Raw genomic sequence first — 17,737 nt, forward strand, 5'->3', positions numbered from 1 at the left:
GTCTATCAGCCAGTCTTTTAATGTTATTCTCTCTGTCTCTCTCCTTTTTTTTAAATGTTTACTTATATTTGAGAGAAAGAGAGCACGAACAGAGGAGGGGCAGAGAGAGGGAGACACAGAATCCAAAGCAGGCTCCAGGCTCTGAGCTGTCAGCACAGAGCCCGATGTGGGGCTCGAACTCACCAACTGTGAGATCGTGACCTGAGCTGAAGCCGGACGCTTGACTGACTGAGCCACCCAGGCGCCCCTCCCAGCAAGTCTTGATGGTCTGTCTCCCATATACAGATGTCCAGAGTCTGACCACCCATCACCTCTTCAGCTCCCAGAACTCCCTTCATCTCTCACCTGGATTGTTGCCCCAGTCTCCTAATCATTTCCCCCACTTCTGTTCGTGCCCTCTGATACTCTGCTGTGCAGAATGGGTGGGTGAATCCAATCGTGTCAGTCCTCTGCTCAAAATCTTTGCGGGGGTGGGGGGTGGAACCTGGGTAGCTCAGTCAGTTAAGCGTCTGACTCTTGATTTCAGCTCAGGTCATGATCTCAAGGTTTGTGAGACCCATCCCCGTGTTGGGCTCTGTGCTAACAGCATAGAGCCTGCTTGGAATTCTATCTCCCTCTCTCTGCCCCTCTCCCGCGATGGCACTCTCTCTCAAAATAAATAAACATTAAAAACAAACAAAACCCAACAACCTTCTATGGGCCTGGCCCCTGACTTTCCTTCTGGAAGAACACTGCCCCCAGATTGCAAGCCCAGTCCCCTCCTGTTATTCAGGCCTCAGCTCACAGGTCCATCTCCTCAGGGAGCTCTTCCCTGACCTTCAATCTAATTTGTTTTCCTGCCCCCTGGTCTCTTTAGCATATCACCCAATTTTATTTCATGTCCTGCCAAGCACTTCTTGGCATTAGCATGTTTGTTTATTTATTAAATTGTCTCTTTTCTCTGAAATGTGAGTTTAGTAAGAACTGAGACTTTTATCTGTCTGGTTCACACCCCTGTCCCAGGACTTATAACAGGGCCAATCACAGGACTGCACAAGAGATATTTGCTCCTTGCCATTTAAAAGCAACAACTTGGGGCGCCTGGGTGGCTCAGTCGGTTGAGAGTCCGACTTCGCTCAGGTCACGATCTCACGGTCCGTGAGTTCGAGCCCCGCATCAGGCTTTGTGCTGACAGCTCAGAGCCTGGAGCCAGCTTCAGATTTTGTGTCTCCCTCTCTCTCTGGCCCTCCCCCCGTTCATGCTCTGTCTCTCTCTGTCTCAAAAATAAATAAATGTTAAAAAAAAAAATTTAAAAGCAACAACTTGCCATTAATAATAATAATAATAATAATAATAATAATAATAATAAAAGGGGGCGCCTGGGTGGCTCAGTCTGTTGAGCATCTGACTTCAGTTCAGGTCGTGATCTCACAGTTCATGACTTTGAGCCCCACATTGGGCTCTGTGCTGACAAGGTCAGAGCCTGGAACCTGCTTTGGATTCTGTGTCTCCCTCTCTGTCTCTGTTCCCCTCCAGCTTGCACTCTGTCTCTCAAAAATAAACATTAAAAAAAAATGTTTTTTATGTTTGTTTATTTTTGAGAGAAAGAGAGAGTATGTGTGTGTGTGAGCAAGGGGAGGAGCAGAGAGAGAGGGAGACACAGAATCCAAAGCAGGCTGTAGGCTCTGAGCTGTCAGCACAGACCCCAATGCAGGACTCCAACCCACAAACCAGAACATCATGATGTGAGCTGAAGTTGGATGCTTAACCCACGGAAACACCCAGGCACCACCCCCCTCCAAAAAAAATTTTTTTTTTAAAGTAACAACTTGCAAGATGTGATCTTTAATTGTTCGTTGAATTTATGGAGCAAACTCCAGTGGTATCCCTACATTTTTAATAACAAATGAACAAACACTGTCTACCATAGAGTGCCATGATTTATTTGATTAATCCCTCCTTGCTGGAAATTTCAGTCTTCCCAATGTTCTGCTCTTACATGCAGAGCTGGGATAAATATCCTTGTACAAGTGCATGTATCTTTGTGCTCATTTTTTATTTCCCTAAAATAACTTCTTAAAGTGAGAGTTATTGGGGGAAAGGGATTGAGCATCTGTAAGGTGGTCAAAACATTTTGTTAATTGGTTTCCAGAAAGAACAGCAACACAATAGTATCTCTTTTTATTGAACACCTGGCCAGCTTAAGATTTCTAACAATTTTGTAACTTGCTTCACATTTGTTCATTTTACCCTGGTCCCCTGTGGTTTGTTAGAGCTGAAACATACTTGAAATCCTCAAGAAGGAAAACACAAACACAAAAAAAGGGGGAGGGCCAGCTGTTCTCCAAACACTTGGGGGAAGGAAGCGAATATATACATACCGAGGTCCTACTGTGAGTTAAGTTCAAATTGGGTGCTTGATAGGGGCATCTCCTTTAATTCTGTGGAGTTAGGCATTAGAATCCCTAGTGTCTTGGCTTACTGTGCTCTGGCCCTGGACCTTTAGCTCTCCTCCACTGGAATGTAAGTCCCTGAGGACAGGGACACCTCTCTCTTACTTATGGGAGATTCACACAGTCTGTGACATGCGGCAGGTGCTCCATAAATATCTGTCGAATGGAGGATGAACTAAATTTGACGGTGATGGGGAGTCTGAGGGCTTGGGGGAGCAGTGGAGGATTGTGTTTTGGAGCATTTGTCGGAAGAATGCATGGTGCATGACTGGACCAGCTCTAGAAAAGCAAGATCAGTGGGCACCTGGGGAGCTGAGTAATAACCATCAGTACAGACTCCTACTGAGACTGTACCTCAGAAAATTGTACTAGGGAACCCTGTTTCCTGCTAGTTTATATTCGTTTATATGATTATTTCCTTGACATCATCCTCTGTATTACAGAGTGTCTTGTTTTGTTTTTAAATAACAAGAAGGTGTTATGAGTCTTGGTTTTACAAAATCCACTAGAGTTGCCCTCTTAGTTGGTGCCCCAGCACCGATGAGGCAGGTCATTGTCTCGGAGTCTTTGTGACCTGTTTTGGTTCTCCTGGGACACCTGGTATACAAAGTTGATCACTAGGGAGGAGGTGGATTCTTTGCATCAGTAACCTAGTGTAAAGAACCAGTATTCTCTTTAATTCCTTCTGCCCTAACATTTACAGCTGGAAACATTAATGTGGACTGTGGTAGCTTCAACAGAGGCCTAAAAGCAGGGGAGGGGACCATCCCAGGCTTGGAGAACCAGGCTTGGTATCAGGGTCCCTGAATCCCAGCTGAGTAGGTTTGATTTGGCAAGGCTGATGGCTAATGCTAGAAGCTCCTACAGCCCCCTGGCCCAGGGAGCAAAGTCCGGACCTCGGTGTTGAAGCCTGAGAGTACATGTACCAACCTCTGTACTTGATTTTGTAAGAGGCCATTGAGGAGATAGAAGTATGGCAGACCCTGTGGACAGCAGGGCTCTCCCCAGATAAACATGGAGGCTAGAAGGCTGGGCCTTTTGGACGGAGTGCTTGGAAAATTCTAAAAGAAGTAAAAACACCAAAGGGAAGATTTTATTTTCTGGATAGTAAGCCAGGTGGAGCTAATTACAAATACAAAAGCAAAAATTTACAAGATGTGACTTATAAATGTTTCCCAGATTTATGGATAAGACCATAATGGTTGCTCTTCTTCCCTCCCTCCCTCCCTTCCTACCTTTTCTTTCTTTTTTGTTAAAGCTTATTTATTTATTTTGAGAGAGAGGGAGAGAGAGAGAATCCCAAGCAGGCTCCCTGCTGTCAGCACAAGCCTGACACGGGGCTCGAATCTCACAAACCGTGAGATCATGACCTGAGCTGAAATCAAGAGAGGCTTTAACTGACTGAGCCACCCAGTTGCCCCTGCACTTTTATTTTATTTTTAAATGTTTATTTATTTATTTTGAGAAAGAGAGATAGAGAGCAAGCAGGGGAGGGAGACAGAGAATCCCAAGCAGGCTCTGTGGCTGTCAGTTCAGAGCCCGACTTGGGGGCTCGAACTCACAAACTGTGAGATCATGACCTGAGCCAAAACCAAGAGTCACTTAACTGACTGTGAGCCACCCAGACACCCCTGAACTTTATTTAAAATAAAGTTAATTTTTTAAAATAATGGCTACCTTCAACTGTTCTAAGGTCTACCCTGGAAAGGGAATGTTTGTCCACATTTGGACCCGAGTTTTACAGGCGACATTGACTGGCAGGGTCCAGCCATGGTGGTGGCTAATGGACCCATTCCTTCACTTATTAAACAAACATTTAATGATGTGTGTCAAGCAATTAACTAAGTGGTGGTGCACAGGACAACCCTAGTTCTTGCCCTGTGGAGCTTGCAGTCTGAGAAAGAAACAGATTAACTGAATAACTGCATGAGACAAAGTAAGTAGCTCTGAAGTTTATAGTAAAGGCATGTGACCTAGCCTGGTTGTGGTGGTTAGGAAAGCTTTCCCTAAATAGGTGACCCTGGACCATATTTAGGCAGAAAGGGAAGGGAGATCACTACAGACAAAAGGAATAGCCTCTGCAAAGATCCTGTGGTGGGAGGGAGTCTGGAAGAGTAAGCAAGACTCAAAGAAGGATAATGTGGCCAAGGCAGAGGAGCAAAGGGCAGAGTGGAGGAGGTGGAGTTGAGGAGTTGAGGGGCGCAGGGCCACACAAGGCGCCTCATAGGTCAGATTCAGGATCTTTGTCTTCCCTAGAGCAGTAAGAAACCTTTGAAAGCTTTAAGGAATTGGAGATGACATGGCCAGATTGTGTTTTGAACAGATTACTCTGCTTGTAGTGTCAAGAATAGATTGGAGCAGGGTTAGTGTGGAAGCAGAGACACAGACTGGAAGGCAACTCTAGTTGTTTATGCTAGAGATGGTAGTTTGGGCCAGCGTGGTGGTGCTGGAGACAGAGTGGAAAGCTTGCAGGAGTCCCTAGGAGAGCGAATTTACACGACTTGGGGAAGGATGGGATGTAGCTGCGTGGAGGGTGGAGAGGAGCAGTAATAAGAAAACCCCCGGGTTTCAGGTTTGTGGAAGAGGACCAACTGAGTGCCATCCACTGATACAGAGACAGGTGTCCCTCATCAGAGACAGGAAACTGCAGGGGAAGTTGAGGTTCGGAGATACAGAGTCAATACCCTTTGTATAGCTCTCTTCTACCTGGAAATTTTCCTTCAGGTGACTTGGAAGATTTGGTTTTGGTTTGAATGAAACTGTTCCCTTACCCCGGGGTTCTTTGAGCATAGTCTCTAGACCACTTATATTAGAATCAACTGAGACATTAATCAAGAATGCAGATTTCTGGGTGCCAGCATAAACCTCATGAACCCGAATCCCTGGAGCAGAGGCCAAGAAGTCTGTATTTTAACAAGATCACTAAGAGGTTGACTCCTATGCACGGTAAGGACTGAGAACAATCACCTTCTCTTTTTCTTCTCTGCTGTACTGTTCTCCCTGCCCACACCCTTCTGGGGCCAGCAGTAGCCATGAGACTATGTGCCCAAAGTTCTCAGTTCTGACCACTTGTCTTCTTGAACCTTCGAATTTAAGAAGACTTGTAAGACAAGGGGTTTTCTAAGGCAGTAAAAGAGAAGGCTAAAAAAGGAGCTGTTTGTATTAGCTGTAAACATACAAACAAGGTGCTGTATGTACAAGAAAGAAACAAGGTCTTCCCTCAAGAGGCTCCCACCCAGTGGGGGTGACAGACATGTAAACATTCAGAATACAATGCATATGTAGAACTTACTATGAGCCGGGCACTGTTTCTCTTCTTTTCTTTTCTTTTTTCTTTTCTTTTCTTTTTTAATTGTTTTTTTGTTTAACGTTTATTTATTTTTGAGAGACAGAGAGAGACAGTGTGAGTGGGGGAAAGGCAGAGAGAGAGGGAAACACAGAACCCGAAGCAGGCTCCAGACTCTGAGTTGTCAGCACAGAGCCTGCTGTGGGGCTCAAACCCACAAAGAGATCATGACCTGAGCTGAAGCCGGGCGCTCAACTGACTGATCCACCCAGGCACCCCAAGGAACTGTTTCGAATGCTTTATATTTACTAATTTATTTAATCCTTACAACAACCTTCCAAGATAGGTTCTGTGTGACAATGGTGGTGATAAAAAGACGTATTGAGGATCCCAAGAAGAGAACTATGATGGGCTTCATGGAGGTGGATGAACCACAAAAGATGAGAAAAAGTGAAGTCCAAGAGGCATGGAGGACAGAGGAATCATCCAGTATGCACCATGCACAGAAATGTAAGACAACACGGTATATTTGGAAAATGAAAACAATTTGATGAAGTCTGGCATATAGGTGCATAAGAGCAAAGTGGCAAGGAGTATGGATGAAGAGAAGTTTGGCCAGATCATTAAAAATCCTTTTGCCATATTTCAGAGCTTGGGCTTTCTTTTGAATGTAAGAGAGGGCTTTCAATTAGGAATGATATGATCAGTTTTGCATTTCACAAGATTCATGATGAAAGCAACGTGGAAAAGAAATTAGAAAGGAGTTGGACTGAAGATGAGAGGTTGGTGAGAGAAAAACTTGAAATAGGAAAGAGGGAGTGAGAATGAAAATGGGGGTGGGTTGGAAGTTTCCATAGGAAGTAGAATTGATTAGACTTGATGATGGATTGGATGTGGAGAGGAGGGAGGAATGAGTTAAGGGCTATGGTCTGGGTTTCTAACCCACAGGTGAGGAGAGGTGCCCTGCACAGAAATATAAAGCCCAGGAGGAAGAGCAGAATTTAAAAGGGAAGATAATGTCCAATGTTCTGTCCAGAAATCTCTGTGGATCACCTCAGCAGAATGAACTTGGGTGGCTCAAGGAGGGATCCTGCAGGTACTACCTCTAAGAGAGGAGATGGTCCAAGACAAGGGTAGTTCCACTAAATCCTTACAATGTAGTCAGGGAAGGTAATTCATTCAACCAACTTTTTTTTTTTTTTTAAGAAAAAATGTTAATGTTTATTTATTTTTGAGAGAAAGAGAGTGTGACGGGGAAGGGGCAGAGAGAGAGAGACAGATCCCAAGCAGGCTCCGTGCTGACAGCAGAGAGCCCAATATGGGGCTGGAACTCACAAACTGTGAGATTATGACCTGAGCAGAAGTCAGACGCTTAACGGAATGAGCCACCCAGGTGCATCTCATTCAACCAACATTTAAAGAATACAACCTGTGTGCCAGGTTCTGTACTTGGTGATGAAAATAAAGGAGAGGCACCAGGAAGAGTGACAAGGAGACAAGGAGACAGACAAGTAAGTCGATCACATTGAGGGGCTGACTGGAGTAAGCCAACAACAGAAATCCGAAAAAAGAAAACTAATTTTTCATTTATTTTAAAATTACAGGGTACAAAAAAAAAAAAAAAAAAAGCACAGTCTGACCATCCAGAGAAAACCAAGTTAACAACCTGATGTATCTTTTCAAACTTTGTTCAGTACTTTATTTTTTAAAGACGGGCGCCCTCTCCTGTTTTGTGAAAGAAACAGTCGAATTTTTACTGGAGGTGGCTCGTCGCCGGGAAGGCTTTGCTGGCGCTGCTTTGAGGCCAGGATTTGAAGAATCGTATTTCAATGGAGAAGACGACGGGGAAGGGCAAGGCATGATCCTCGCTTTCCACACAACCAAGCCACGCCTTAGCGAAGGACGTGACTTTGTACGCTCCGCGAAGAAAGGCGGGGGTCCGGAGAGCCACGATCAGCTGTGGCACCGGACGGAGACAGCGGGGGCGGAAGGGACGCCCTATCTGTTGGGGCGTGGCCTTATGACGCGATGTCACGTCTCCCTGTCTGATGTCCTATTGGTTCTCCATTACCGCCCTTTTCCGGGGCCGATAGACTGGCCGCAGGGGCCGGAAGTGGGGTAGCCCTCGGCTGCAGGGGCGGCGGTGTGGAAAACAGCGAATCTGGTGCTATTGTAGCTGGCCAGCTTCTCCATTCAGGCTCCATCCCGAGTTGAAGACCTCCAGGATTCTGGTGACCTATGGAAGGGATCGGATCGTGAATTATCCGGCGCAGATCCAAATAGCCTAGCCGCTGAGAGGCACCGGAAGCTTCGCCTCTAGGAGGAGTGAAGAAGGCTCGCCTTGGAAGAAGGAACCCATAGGGACTGCCCCCGGGGCGGAGCCCGCCGACCATGGCCACGCCCCCGGGGGCCGGTCCCGCGGCTCTGCGCTTCGCAGCCGCGGCCACCTGGCAAGTGGTGCGGGGACGCCGCGTGGAGCATTTCCCCCGGGTATTAGAGTTTTTGCGATCACTGCGCGCTGCTGCCCCTGGCTTGGTTCGCTACCGCCACCATGAACGCCTGTGTATGGGCCTAAAGGCCAAGGTATTGGAGCCATTAGGAACTGGAAGACGGGAAAGGGGCGGGATGCGAGGGGACCAGACAGGGCCGACTGCTTGGCGTTGGGACTGGTTGGAAAAGGGCAGCTTGCCCTGAGATTCTGAGTTTAGTACCCTTCACAGGTAGTAGTGGAGCTGATCTTGCAGGGCCGGCCGTGGGCCCAAGTTCTGAATGCCCTACATCACCACTTCCCAGAGTCTGGACCTGTAGTGCGGGACCCGAAAGCTGTGAGTAATCCCTGGTACGAGCCCTTTCCCGTTAACACGGTGCCACAAAGTGGCTTCTCCCGGCCACTGGATCCTGGTGACCCTAAGTTTTCTGCTTTTCCTTATCCTCAACAGACAAAGCAGGATCTGAGGAAGATCTCAGAGGCACAGAAAACCTTTTGCCAACAGGTGAAGCAACTAGCAGAGACCCCAGTGGACTTGGCTTCCAAGCTGCAGGTGAGACTGGCTGGTTTGGAAGCTGTTATGTGGCTAATTTCCCTAGCCCTCTTCTGACTTGCTTCTCTCCTCACTGCAGGAACTTGAACAAGAGTATGGGGAACCCTTTTTGGCTGCCATGGAAAAGCTGTTTTTTGAATACCTGTGTCAGCTGGAAAAAGCACTGCCTGCATTGCAGGCACAGCAGGTTTTGTTGGGGCCAAATAAGGGCAGAGTGTGGGATGGTTGTATCAAGGACTGTGGTCTTCATGCCTCTCACCCTCTGCCCACAGCTTCAAGATGTGCTGAGCTGGATGCAGCCTGGAGTTTCTATCACTTCTTCTTTTGCCTTGAGCCAATATGGTGTGGACATGGGGTGGCCACTTCCAGGTACTAGGACCATCTGGGAGAACTAGGAACTTGGGGGTAGACTGTTTGGCCGGAGACCTTTTGAGATGGGCTATTTGAAGGGTTACATGGGCCTGAGGCATAAGAAACCAGATGGAGCTGTGTTAGTATCTCTTATTTATAAGGAGCTTCATTTTCTTTTTCAGAGCGCTTGGTTACTGATTCAGTGAGCGTGACAGAGCCCATGGAGCAGAGTCCTCCTCAGCAACCAAAGCTAGTACTTCATGATCCATCGCCAAAAGCCAGGCCTAGCTCATACCTTTCTCGGGGACTAGCCTCAAGGAAGAACCCAGAACCTTTGGCTGGCCACCACTTCAATCTGGCCCCTCTAGGCCGGCGAAGAATCCAGTCCCGATGGGCAACCACTAAGGGAGACCATAAGGAGCGCCCTACAGTCATGCTGTTCCCCTTTAGGAATCTGGGTTCACCAAGCCAGATCATATCTGAGCCTGAGAGCAGGGAAGAACGTGAAACACACACGGCAGATCTGGCAGGTGCTGCGGGCATGAGAGCAGTTTCCACTGGAAAGTCTAAGAGTCCATCCCAGACCCTGGGGGGAAGAGCTCTGAAGGAGAACCCAGTTGACTTGTTTGCTTCAGAGAAAGAAGAGTGAGTGGAACAGTTGCTTCTCCCTGCAAACAGCCCATTCTTTGCCTGTTTTCCCGTTACCTTATCTTCTTTGCTTGCTCCCACTTCAGGAATTGCTTGGTTTGCCCCATGGACCCCCTGAGACTGTCATTATCACCTCCTAAGGCTAGGAAGCCAGGTAAGTGTCTTGGGTCAGGAGCCAGCCTCCTCTCCTGGGGATTCTTCAGGGCCTGTTCACCTAGAAGGGTACTTTGACTCTGGTTTCCTTCTTGCAGTGTGTCCCCCATCTCTGTGCAGCTCTGTCATTACCATAGGGGACTTGGTTTTGGACTCTGATGAAGAAGAAAATGACCAGAGGGAAGGAAGGGTGAGTAGGAAGGAACAGAAAGCTGGGGAAGAGGATGAGCAGAACAAGACAGAAACCCCACATGCTCCAGAATATGGAGGGCTCAGGGAATAAGACGATGATAGGATCTCCCTGCTCCCTTCTCTGCAGGAGTCTCTGGAAAACTATCAGAAGACAAAGTTTGACACCTTGATCCCCACCTTCTATGAATACCTCCCTACTTCTGGCCCCAGTGCTGTGTCTGTCCCTTCCATGACCATGCAGACAGGTCTAGACACTTATGATAGGACTGGAATTCTCTCTGCACTCCACCTGTCTCCCTGAGCTCTACACACAGTTTAGTGGAAATAAAGTGGAAGCCCAGGTTTGGGTTCCCTGACTGCCTTGCTAAAATTACTTTGTAATACTTGTTAATTAAGATTTGGATTTATTAAAATACTGTCTTGGTGTGAGAAAGGGGAATTAAGGCTTCTATAAAGTCAGTGTAGGTCATTCCTTAGAACTGGCTTCTCCAGGGCTGGAGGAATTCCTTTGCCTTTTTATTTCCGATGGAAAATGTTGTTCAGATGTGCCAAGAAGGGTTGATAGCCTGGAAGAGCAATTTCCCTTTGCTATTCTAAAAATATCTATGTGCCCTGATTCCAGAATGTACTTTGTAAATTCTCATGCTGCCAGGTTACCTGGGGGTGGTGGCACTGAAATGGAGATACTTCATGGAAAAATACTGTCTTTGACTCTACTGGGTCAGTGCCAACTCCACTTCCACTTGTCCCGGAGCAGCACCCAGATGCCAGCCTTGTGCAGAAAGATACAGAATCTCTTATAGTCATTGGGATCTCTTTATTGAGATACTTAAAATACATCAACATTTCTGAGCTTTTTAGGTGTTCAAAGATACTATTTAATGAAGTTCATTAACAAAACATGATATCAGGAGAGTAACTCGTCCAGACCAAGGCCATATTAAACACTTAGGCAGGAGTCATTATCTTTTCCTTTCCATAATCTTCCAGATGCTGCGTCCCCAGATTTGCATTTGATTACCTTACTTCATTTTCTCAGCCTGCTTTCCTTGCTTCCTCCCCAGTGAGTACCCTGGGCATTTTGTGCGTACAGAGTACAGATTTATTGCAGAAGCCCTCAGGAGTAAGGCAACAGGAAATAACCGAGTGATAAATAGCCATAGTAGCTGGCGTGTGTGAGGAGCCCATCGTGAGGCCCTGTGCTAGACTGCTAGTGCTTTGAGAGGGCACAGCTGCTCAGGTCTAGCTGTCATCACTGAAGATTGGATTCACCTGCTGGGTGACACGGATAAAGGTGGTTCTCCGGCTCAACTCCTTCAGTTTAGCTGCTCCCACGTAGGTACATGTGGAACGGATGCCTCCAAGGAGGTCTCGGATGGTATGGTCCACATCCCCTTTAAAGGGCACCTCCACTGTCTTTCCCTCTGAGGCCCTTAGAGGAGGAAAAACTTTCTAACCTTTTCTTTTTGGATTTCTTAAGCCCGACAGCACCTCCCCAGTCTCTAGCATTGAGCCCCAGTTCACCACTTTTCCTCCAAGAATGTACCAAGCATTTCCCAGCAGCCAGAGTTCTGCCACCACCCTGCTTAGTCACAATTTCCAGGAACCCTCAGCTCCTGGACCTCTGCACATACCTGTATTCAGCCACGCCCCCAGCATACTTCTTCATGGCCATTTCAGAACTCATCCCATAGAAGAGCTTGTACTTCTTGCCATCCCTCTCGATGAGCTCACCACCTGACTCATTGTGCCCAGCCAGCATGCCACCCAGCATCACAAAGTCAGCTCCTGCCCCTGCCAGCATCAACAAGGGGAAAAGAGAATTGAATCTGGCCCACGCGCCCATATGCCCACCCCTGGAAGCAACTCATGCCAAATTCTCAGTCCTGACGATTCTAACATCTTCCTGGTTTTGTTTCCCTAGCTGACCCACAACCCACACAGGCCTGCTCTGCTCTGGCCTCTACTCCTCAGTGAGCCTGATTTCCCCAAGAATTTAAAAAGAGCCTCTGGAGATTCCTTGCCTGGGTTTTGCTTTTTTTTTTTTTTTGCTGCTTTTACCATCTGGTCATTTCTTTGTACTATGTGCAGCTAAACAAGAGACTCCAAGTGTCGTAGGGGCAAAGGTCTCTAACTTTAGTCCAACAGTCTGAGGGATGCTACAGATGGAGCTGGCATTCTGTGCAGTCTGTATCAGAGTCTCAGTGTTTCCCCTGCTGGCTTGCCCCAGGTGACACCACGGGCTTCAGGGTCATTAGTTCATATTGTCAAAAAATCTGAACGGCTTTCTCAGCCTTTCCAAGCCTGATCCTTGGCCCTCAGAGGTGACTTATCCTCTTCTACAGGACCCTCCGTCCACACTCTCCCAGCACCCTTACCGAAAGCCTTGGCCACATCCCCTGGACAGCTGCAGCCTCCATCCTGCAAAGTGAAGAGCACTGTGAAGAGATAACGTGGATTTCCCAAGTACTAGGAGCGGTGTCCCCATGGCCCACCTCAAAGCTGATGGGAACCCGGGAGTTCTGATCCACTGCTACCACAGCCTCCACACCCAGAACACTCAGCTGTCTGGCAGCCTCATTCCCTCCCCTGCCCGTGGCCTTACTGAAATGATGTGGCCTTTGAGGCCATGAGCAGCATCTGCACACTCCATCACTGCACTGAGCTGTGGATACCCCACTCCAGTTTTCTTCCGAGTGGTGCACACGGAACCTGAGAAGAACATAATGAAAAGAGTAGCGTGCTCCACAGGCGTTCGCCACTGGAGAGGTAGCCAGTGGCCCCCCGTAAACCAACTTACCTGGTCCTATTCCTACTTTGATGATGTCAGCCCCAGAGAGGATCAGCTCTTCCACCATCTCTCCTGTTACCACATTCCCTGCCTGAGACAGAGCAATCAAAACAGAGCACTCTTGGGGTTGGAAACGAGAGGAGGCTGCGCGCTTTCATATACGGTATGCCTGGACCATGACCTTCCAACAGTATTACAAAGAGGGTACCTAGGGTCCCTCTACTGGGAACGAACTCTGCTTCCCAAGCTGAGGTAAGGAGGTGAGTGGCCAGTGGCGCTGTTGCACTAGGGTGAAGTTGGGGTACAACTGGACCAAGGCCAAAGCTGATTTACAGTAGATTTATCTCCCCGTCCCTGCCAAGAGACCCAAACATAACTTGTCCTTCATCTGTTACATCATAAAATCTCTGGCTTCAGGCAAAGGGGAAAACGTGGTAATATAAGCTAAATACCCATTTGCACAGCTCTATTTATTTTTGGTGGACGGTACAGAGAGACCCCTTGATGCTGTGGAGAAAATAAGGCCTTATCACTCCCCAAAGCTTGTAAAAAAAAAAAAATAAAACTTATTTTCATGCGACTCCTTTAATACGATTCTAGTACGTGTCCACTTCAGTGGACACCATAGGTGGGCACAAGGCATGTGAAAAGGGACAGAGATAACTGCACTAACCAATCTATACATTTTAAGTGTGGGACCATGGATGATCACCCAGAGCCATGATTAAGCGGTCTAGGAAAATCAAAATGCAACGGAGGAGAAATGATGTAACAAAATGGGAGTGTCAGGAAAGAGTGGGAGGAAGAGGAACATACCAACTACAGAGTAATAGAAACATACCATAATAGTGTGTTTGGGGAAGCGCTTCCGTACATCCTTTACAAACTCCACAAAGTGCTCAGAGTAGCCATTTGCCACGTCCAGGCATATATATTTCACTTGGGGAACAGCTTCCAGGATCTGTTCCAGTTGCTCACAGTCAGAAGAGCCCATGCCTGAGCTGGCAGCCAAATGCTGTGAGAGAAACAGAGCCATTGGCATGGGAGGCATGAGACAGTCTGTGGCATGTCACAAAAGACCCAGTGAGGAGCCGGCAGGCTGGGAAGGTGAGGGTTAGTCCTCAGAAAGCCAAACAGAGATTCCTAGAAGGGCTCCTGGGTGGCTCAGTCGGTTAAATGTCCAACTCTTGATTTTGGCTCGGGTCATGATCTCACGGTTTGTGAGATCAAGCCCCACGTTGGGCCCTGCATTGACAGCATGGAGCCTGCTTGGGATTCTCTCTCTCTCTCTGTCCCTCCCCGACTCATGCACACCCATGTGCTCTTTCTCTCAAACAAACAAACAAAAGATTCCTGGAAAACTGGGATGAAGAAGGGACCAGGAAAAGACTAAGATTACCTGAAGACAGTCAGGATTCTGGCTAGCAAAGTCTTTCCATTGCTCGAGGCTGTAGTGTTTATGGACAGCTGTGAAGAGGGAGAACTGGGGAAAAGAAAGAGTCATCAAAAAGGAGAGAACTAGCAACTCTTTTTCTAGACATAGACCTTTATAGTAAGTATTCTTTCTGAGGAAGAAAATGAACTTTGGAAAGCAACTTGAAGAAGCCACTGGTTGAGCTGGGTTTAGTTTAGCCCTTATTCTCCCTATAAATAACCAGTAGGGCATTTTGTCATAAGCTAGTGCTTGTCCGACACCCTGACCCAAGTACTAAGTCATCTGGACTGGATTTCACCTGTCAGAAGATACAGGGGCTTCTGACTTAAAAGGTGACAGAGACGAGCTGTTGCTGCAGTGGAACAAGCAGCAGACAAGAACATAACCATGAAGAGGGTGGACGGAGCCAGTGTCTGCCTGCACAGACTCAGCCCCTCCTCCTATGGTAACCCAGTACTGAATTAACCTAGTTTTTGGTATCTTCTGGTCCAATAATTCAGTGAGTCTAAATGTTCACAAGAGGTCAGACCTTAATGGAGCCAGTAAAGTGCTACCCCATTCTTTCTCCATCTCCACTGGAGTAAAGGACAAATTTTCTGGAGACATGGACCAACCTAAAAAGTCTATTTCATTCCATCTATTTCGGTCAACCAAGTTTAAGGATACAATTAACTCCTCAGACTTGTATTCCCTAGGTCATCAAATTGCAAACAATATCCCAATGCTTTGAGAAAGGCATTCAAAGACAGCTGTGAATACTGGTACTTGTGCTTTAAAAGTCCAGACATGCAAATAGACAAGAGAGCAGCTGACAGAGACAACCCAAATCTTGCAACTGATAAGAAATCCAAGGAAGTCCTGTATCAGCCAGCAGTAAGGACATCTTATTGCTATACTTAACTCATCAACACTACCTCGCTAAAGCTGGTATTGAATTCCGCTTTCTCAGCAACACTCTGCTATCCACATGCTGATACATAAAGAAAAATCACCCTAGAAGGTCAGTAGACCTTGGAGATATACTGATATAGTGTGACATGATGAGCACATCCAATTATGTACCGAGCTAGAGATCTAGAAGAAAGACGCTTATATCCAGCTTTATGATTACTGTGAAACTTGGCTCTGTCGCTAAAACCTGATTTCTTTAGCACTCATCAGCAGTACTGAAAAGCCAGTCTCAACATAAAGCATTAAAACAGTCCCCACAAAGTCCATGTATTATAGCATGTCTGTTAATGCTGAAGTCAGAGTCACTATTCCTCAACTCTACTGGGCAGAGCAGGCGGACAATGGACAAGAAGATTCCTAAGCAGTTAGTGAATGACAACAGCAAAAAAGTACTAAAACTGTATAACTATCAACTTCAGAGAAGTGACAACAGACATTCCACAAAGACTTACAGCAATCAAAAATAGAGAAAGGGAGATGAAGTCCTTAAGGCTAACAGAGCCACAAGCAGCAGCAGAATCCATCAATCAGGGCTACATAGATTAACCAGAAGAATGCATATGTTCCTTGAGTGCCCAGAATAACTAACTACCTTTTCAGCTACAAGTATAGAGGCAGGTAATATTACTGATGGGAGCAGCATCTTCTATTTTCAAAGTGAACAATAACCTGTGTGTAAGAAAAACACATTAAAAAAAAAAACAAAAACACATTCCATTTTGAGCACAGGAATTCCCAGGAACCTAGGATTCAAAGAAGAGGAAGATTAAAAAATTAAAATTAAAAAAGGATAGCATATATAAAAGAAAGAAAATTAGTAAGCTGCTTCTCTAGGATCTTCTAGCTAGGAATTTTTGAATGCTCACACTGTATTTAGTTTCTGGACTAAAACAGTGAATATTTAGTGTCCTGAACGATGGTGTAACTGGAAGGATGAATGTGATTTGGAGGGGGTGACCTGGGTGGTGGAAAAAGTTGGCAGGGTGTATATAAACTGCTGGTCAGAACAAAAGTGAAAGTTATCTATCAGAAAAATGGGGGGAAACTTAGCTTTGAATCTTACTATTTCAGGCATGCCTTTGAACTTATCATATACAGAGCATTAGTATTGGAGAAAATGGATAAAATAGTAAGTTGAAACATCCTGTTACTTGCCAGAGAGCTGACTTGGGGTGGGGGTGGGGATGCAGGTACCTCTGCAGTCAGCCCATATAACTGGACACCAGTGAGGAACCTGCATGAGGGAAGTCCTACCTTACAGAGAACCTTGGCCATCTCAAAGGTGCCCACAGTATCCATATTAGCAGCAATGATGGGGATCCCAGTATACATCTGCTTTGAGTTCCGAAATGAAAAGGATCTTGTGAGATCCACCTGCAGATATGAACAGGAAACCGAGCATTTTATTCATCACGTAAATGAGTACTGCAGGAGGACAAGAAGTAGGACTCTTTCTCAGTACTGGCCCATCAGGAGCTTGGGGTCAAGTGCAACTAGGAAAGCAGTCTCACCTCACTTCGAGACTTAAGGGTACTGCGTTTGGGCCTCAACAAGACATCCTTGAAGTCCAGTTTGACGTCGTTATCGATGTGAGGCATGGCAGGGACCTCGGGATAGCGACCAATCTGAGAGCTGGAAGGTAGGGAAAGTCAGGAGAGGGGAGCTGAACCAATTTCCCCATAGGCCTTAATGCCCTCTTAGAGCTAACTGCATAACTCATCTCTCTCCTTGCTTAAATTGTGGAAGGTCAGGGCACTGGCTGAAGCTCATTGACTGTCATCTCATCTGTCTCATGGTTACAATTACCCGGTATCTCCATCCCAGGTACCAGTTGTTGGGGAGAAGAACTGGGATGGAGTCTTGAGAGACCCTAAAAATGTGTATTCCTTCCCCCCACTACTCTTCCTTCTCCCACCCTTGCAAAGAGCAATTTGGGGTAAGAGGCTGATTTGGGGGTGAGAAGAAATAGGGGGTTCCCACAACTAGTTTCCGGAATAGGGGTACTCACTTCCTGTCGCCGTGGCACAGGTGGCAGTTGACCAAAGTCGCCCTTGCTTAGCAACTAGGCTCGTGAAGCCCCGCTGAGCCTTGTGGGCCACGCCAACAGGTTCCGCTAATTGCCGGCGAAAAGGATTAACTGAGGCATTCTATTTTCGGCGGTGGCCGTGCGAGGCCTTCTGGGTAACAGAGTTCACACACCGAGGTTGCCGTTGGACCCTAGGGGCGGGAGACTACGATTCCCAAGATGGGACGCGCGGAGCTGTCCCCCGGCATGATGGGAGTAGTTCATTCCGCCCACGGCTTTCCAAGCCCTGGCTCGCTAGGGACTCTAAGTATCGCGGAGGTATCATCTCTGCCGTAACGAAACCACCGCCTTCTTTTTATTTACGACACCACCAAAACGAAACGCAGGAGCATTCTTGAGCCTTTCGGCAACCCGATGAAAGGAAGGAGGCG

The 17,737-nt window shown here is 47.0% G+C and overlaps 2 protein-coding genes across 7 annotated transcripts; one reads left to right on the forward strand and one right to left on the reverse strand.

Annotated features, from left to right (window-relative positions):
* Positions 1 to 7,785: 7,785 nt before the first annotated feature.
* TINF2 (TERF1 interacting nuclear factor 2) lies at positions 7,786 to 13,474 on the forward strand. 4 transcript variants are annotated; one of them, XM_086710069.1, is made up of 9 exons: positions 7,787 to 8,301; positions 8,439 to 8,543; positions 8,658 to 8,759; positions 8,839 to 8,946; positions 9,032 to 9,128; positions 9,293 to 9,755; positions 9,845 to 9,912; positions 10,010 to 10,101; positions 11,094 to 11,877. In XM_086710069.1, the coding sequence occupies exons 1-9, from the start codon at positions 8,110 to 8,112 to the stop codon at positions 11,118 to 11,120; spliced, it is 1,254 nt and encodes a 417-aa protein (XP_086566195.1). In that variant the 5' UTR covers positions 7,787 to 8,109; the 3' UTR covers positions 11,121 to 11,877. The 4 variants fall into 4 exon arrangements, with proteins under 4 accessions (XP_025775719.2, XP_086566195.1, XP_086566194.1 ...); XM_086710068.1 differs by lacking the exon at positions 11,094 to 11,877 and adding an exon at positions 12,449 to 13,474 and having other exon boundaries at positions 7,789 to 8,301; XM_086710070.1 differs by lacking the exons at positions 10,010 to 10,101; positions 11,094 to 11,877 and adding an exon at positions 12,449 to 13,474 and having other exon boundaries at positions 7,789 to 8,301.
* On the reverse strand, positions 10,901 to 17,528 carry GMPR2 (guanosine monophosphate reductase 2). 3 transcript variants are annotated; one of them, XM_025919935.2, is made up of 10 exons: positions 17,289 to 17,528; positions 16,792 to 16,912; positions 16,535 to 16,654; positions 14,294 to 14,377; positions 13,736 to 13,909; positions 12,904 to 12,985; positions 12,709 to 12,815; positions 12,482 to 12,524; positions 11,738 to 11,897; positions 10,901 to 11,535 (listed from the first exon to the last, which is right to left on the reverse strand). In XM_025919935.2, the coding sequence occupies exons 2-10, from the start codon at positions 16,876 to 16,878 to the stop codon at positions 11,346 to 11,348; spliced, it is 1,047 nt and encodes a 348-aa protein (XP_025775720.1). In that variant the 5' UTR covers positions 16,879 to 16,912; positions 17,289 to 17,528; the 3' UTR covers positions 10,901 to 11,345. The 3 variants fall into 3 exon arrangements, with proteins under 3 accessions (XP_025775720.1, XP_086566199.1, XP_086566198.1); XM_086710073.1 differs by lacking the exons at positions 16,792 to 16,912; positions 17,289 to 17,528 and adding an exon at positions 15,873 to 15,949; XM_086710072.1 differs by lacking the exons at positions 16,535 to 16,654; positions 16,792 to 16,912; positions 17,289 to 17,528 and adding an exon at positions 15,733 to 15,936.
* Between the last annotated feature and the right edge of the window lie 209 nt (positions 17,529 to 17,737).

This window comes from Puma concolor, chromosome B3 (assembly GCF_028749965.1).
Source record: "Puma concolor isolate L17-30 chromosome B3, mPumCon1.1.hap2, whole genome shotgun sequence".
Lineage (NCBI taxonomy): Eukaryota > Metazoa > Chordata > Mammalia > Carnivora > Felidae > Puma > Puma concolor.

What these genes read in the sequence shown, in the direction of transcription:
- TINF2 (XM_086710068.1), top strand. Translation starts at nt 8,110, where the DNA reads ATGGCCACGCCCCCGGGGGCCGGTCCCGCGGCTCTGCGCTTCGCAGCC. An exon ending in ACTTGGCTTCCAAGCTGCAG is followed by an intron (nt 8,760 to 8,838) that starts GTGAGACTGGCT and finishes TCCTCACTGCAG; the next exon opens with GAACTTGAACAAGAGTATGG. An exon ending in TCCTAAGGCTAGGAAGCCAG is followed by an intron (nt 9,913 to 10,009) that starts GTAAGTGTCTTG and finishes TCCTTCTTGCAG; the next exon opens with TGTGTCCCCCATCTCTGTGC.
- GMPR2 (XM_025919935.2), bottom strand. Translation starts at nt 16,878, where the DNA reads ATGCCTCACATCGATAACGACGTCAAACTGGACTTCAAGGATGTCTTG. An exon ending in CCCTTAAGTCTCGAAGTGAG is followed by an intron (nt 16,655 to 16,791) that starts GTGAGACTGCTT and finishes TCATATCTGCAG; the next exon opens with GTGGATCTCACAAGATCCTT. An exon ending in GGGGGCGTGGCTGAATACAG is followed by an intron (nt 11,536 to 11,737) that starts GTATGTGCAGAG and finishes TCCTCCTCTAAG; the next exon opens with GGCCTCAGAGGGAAAGACAG.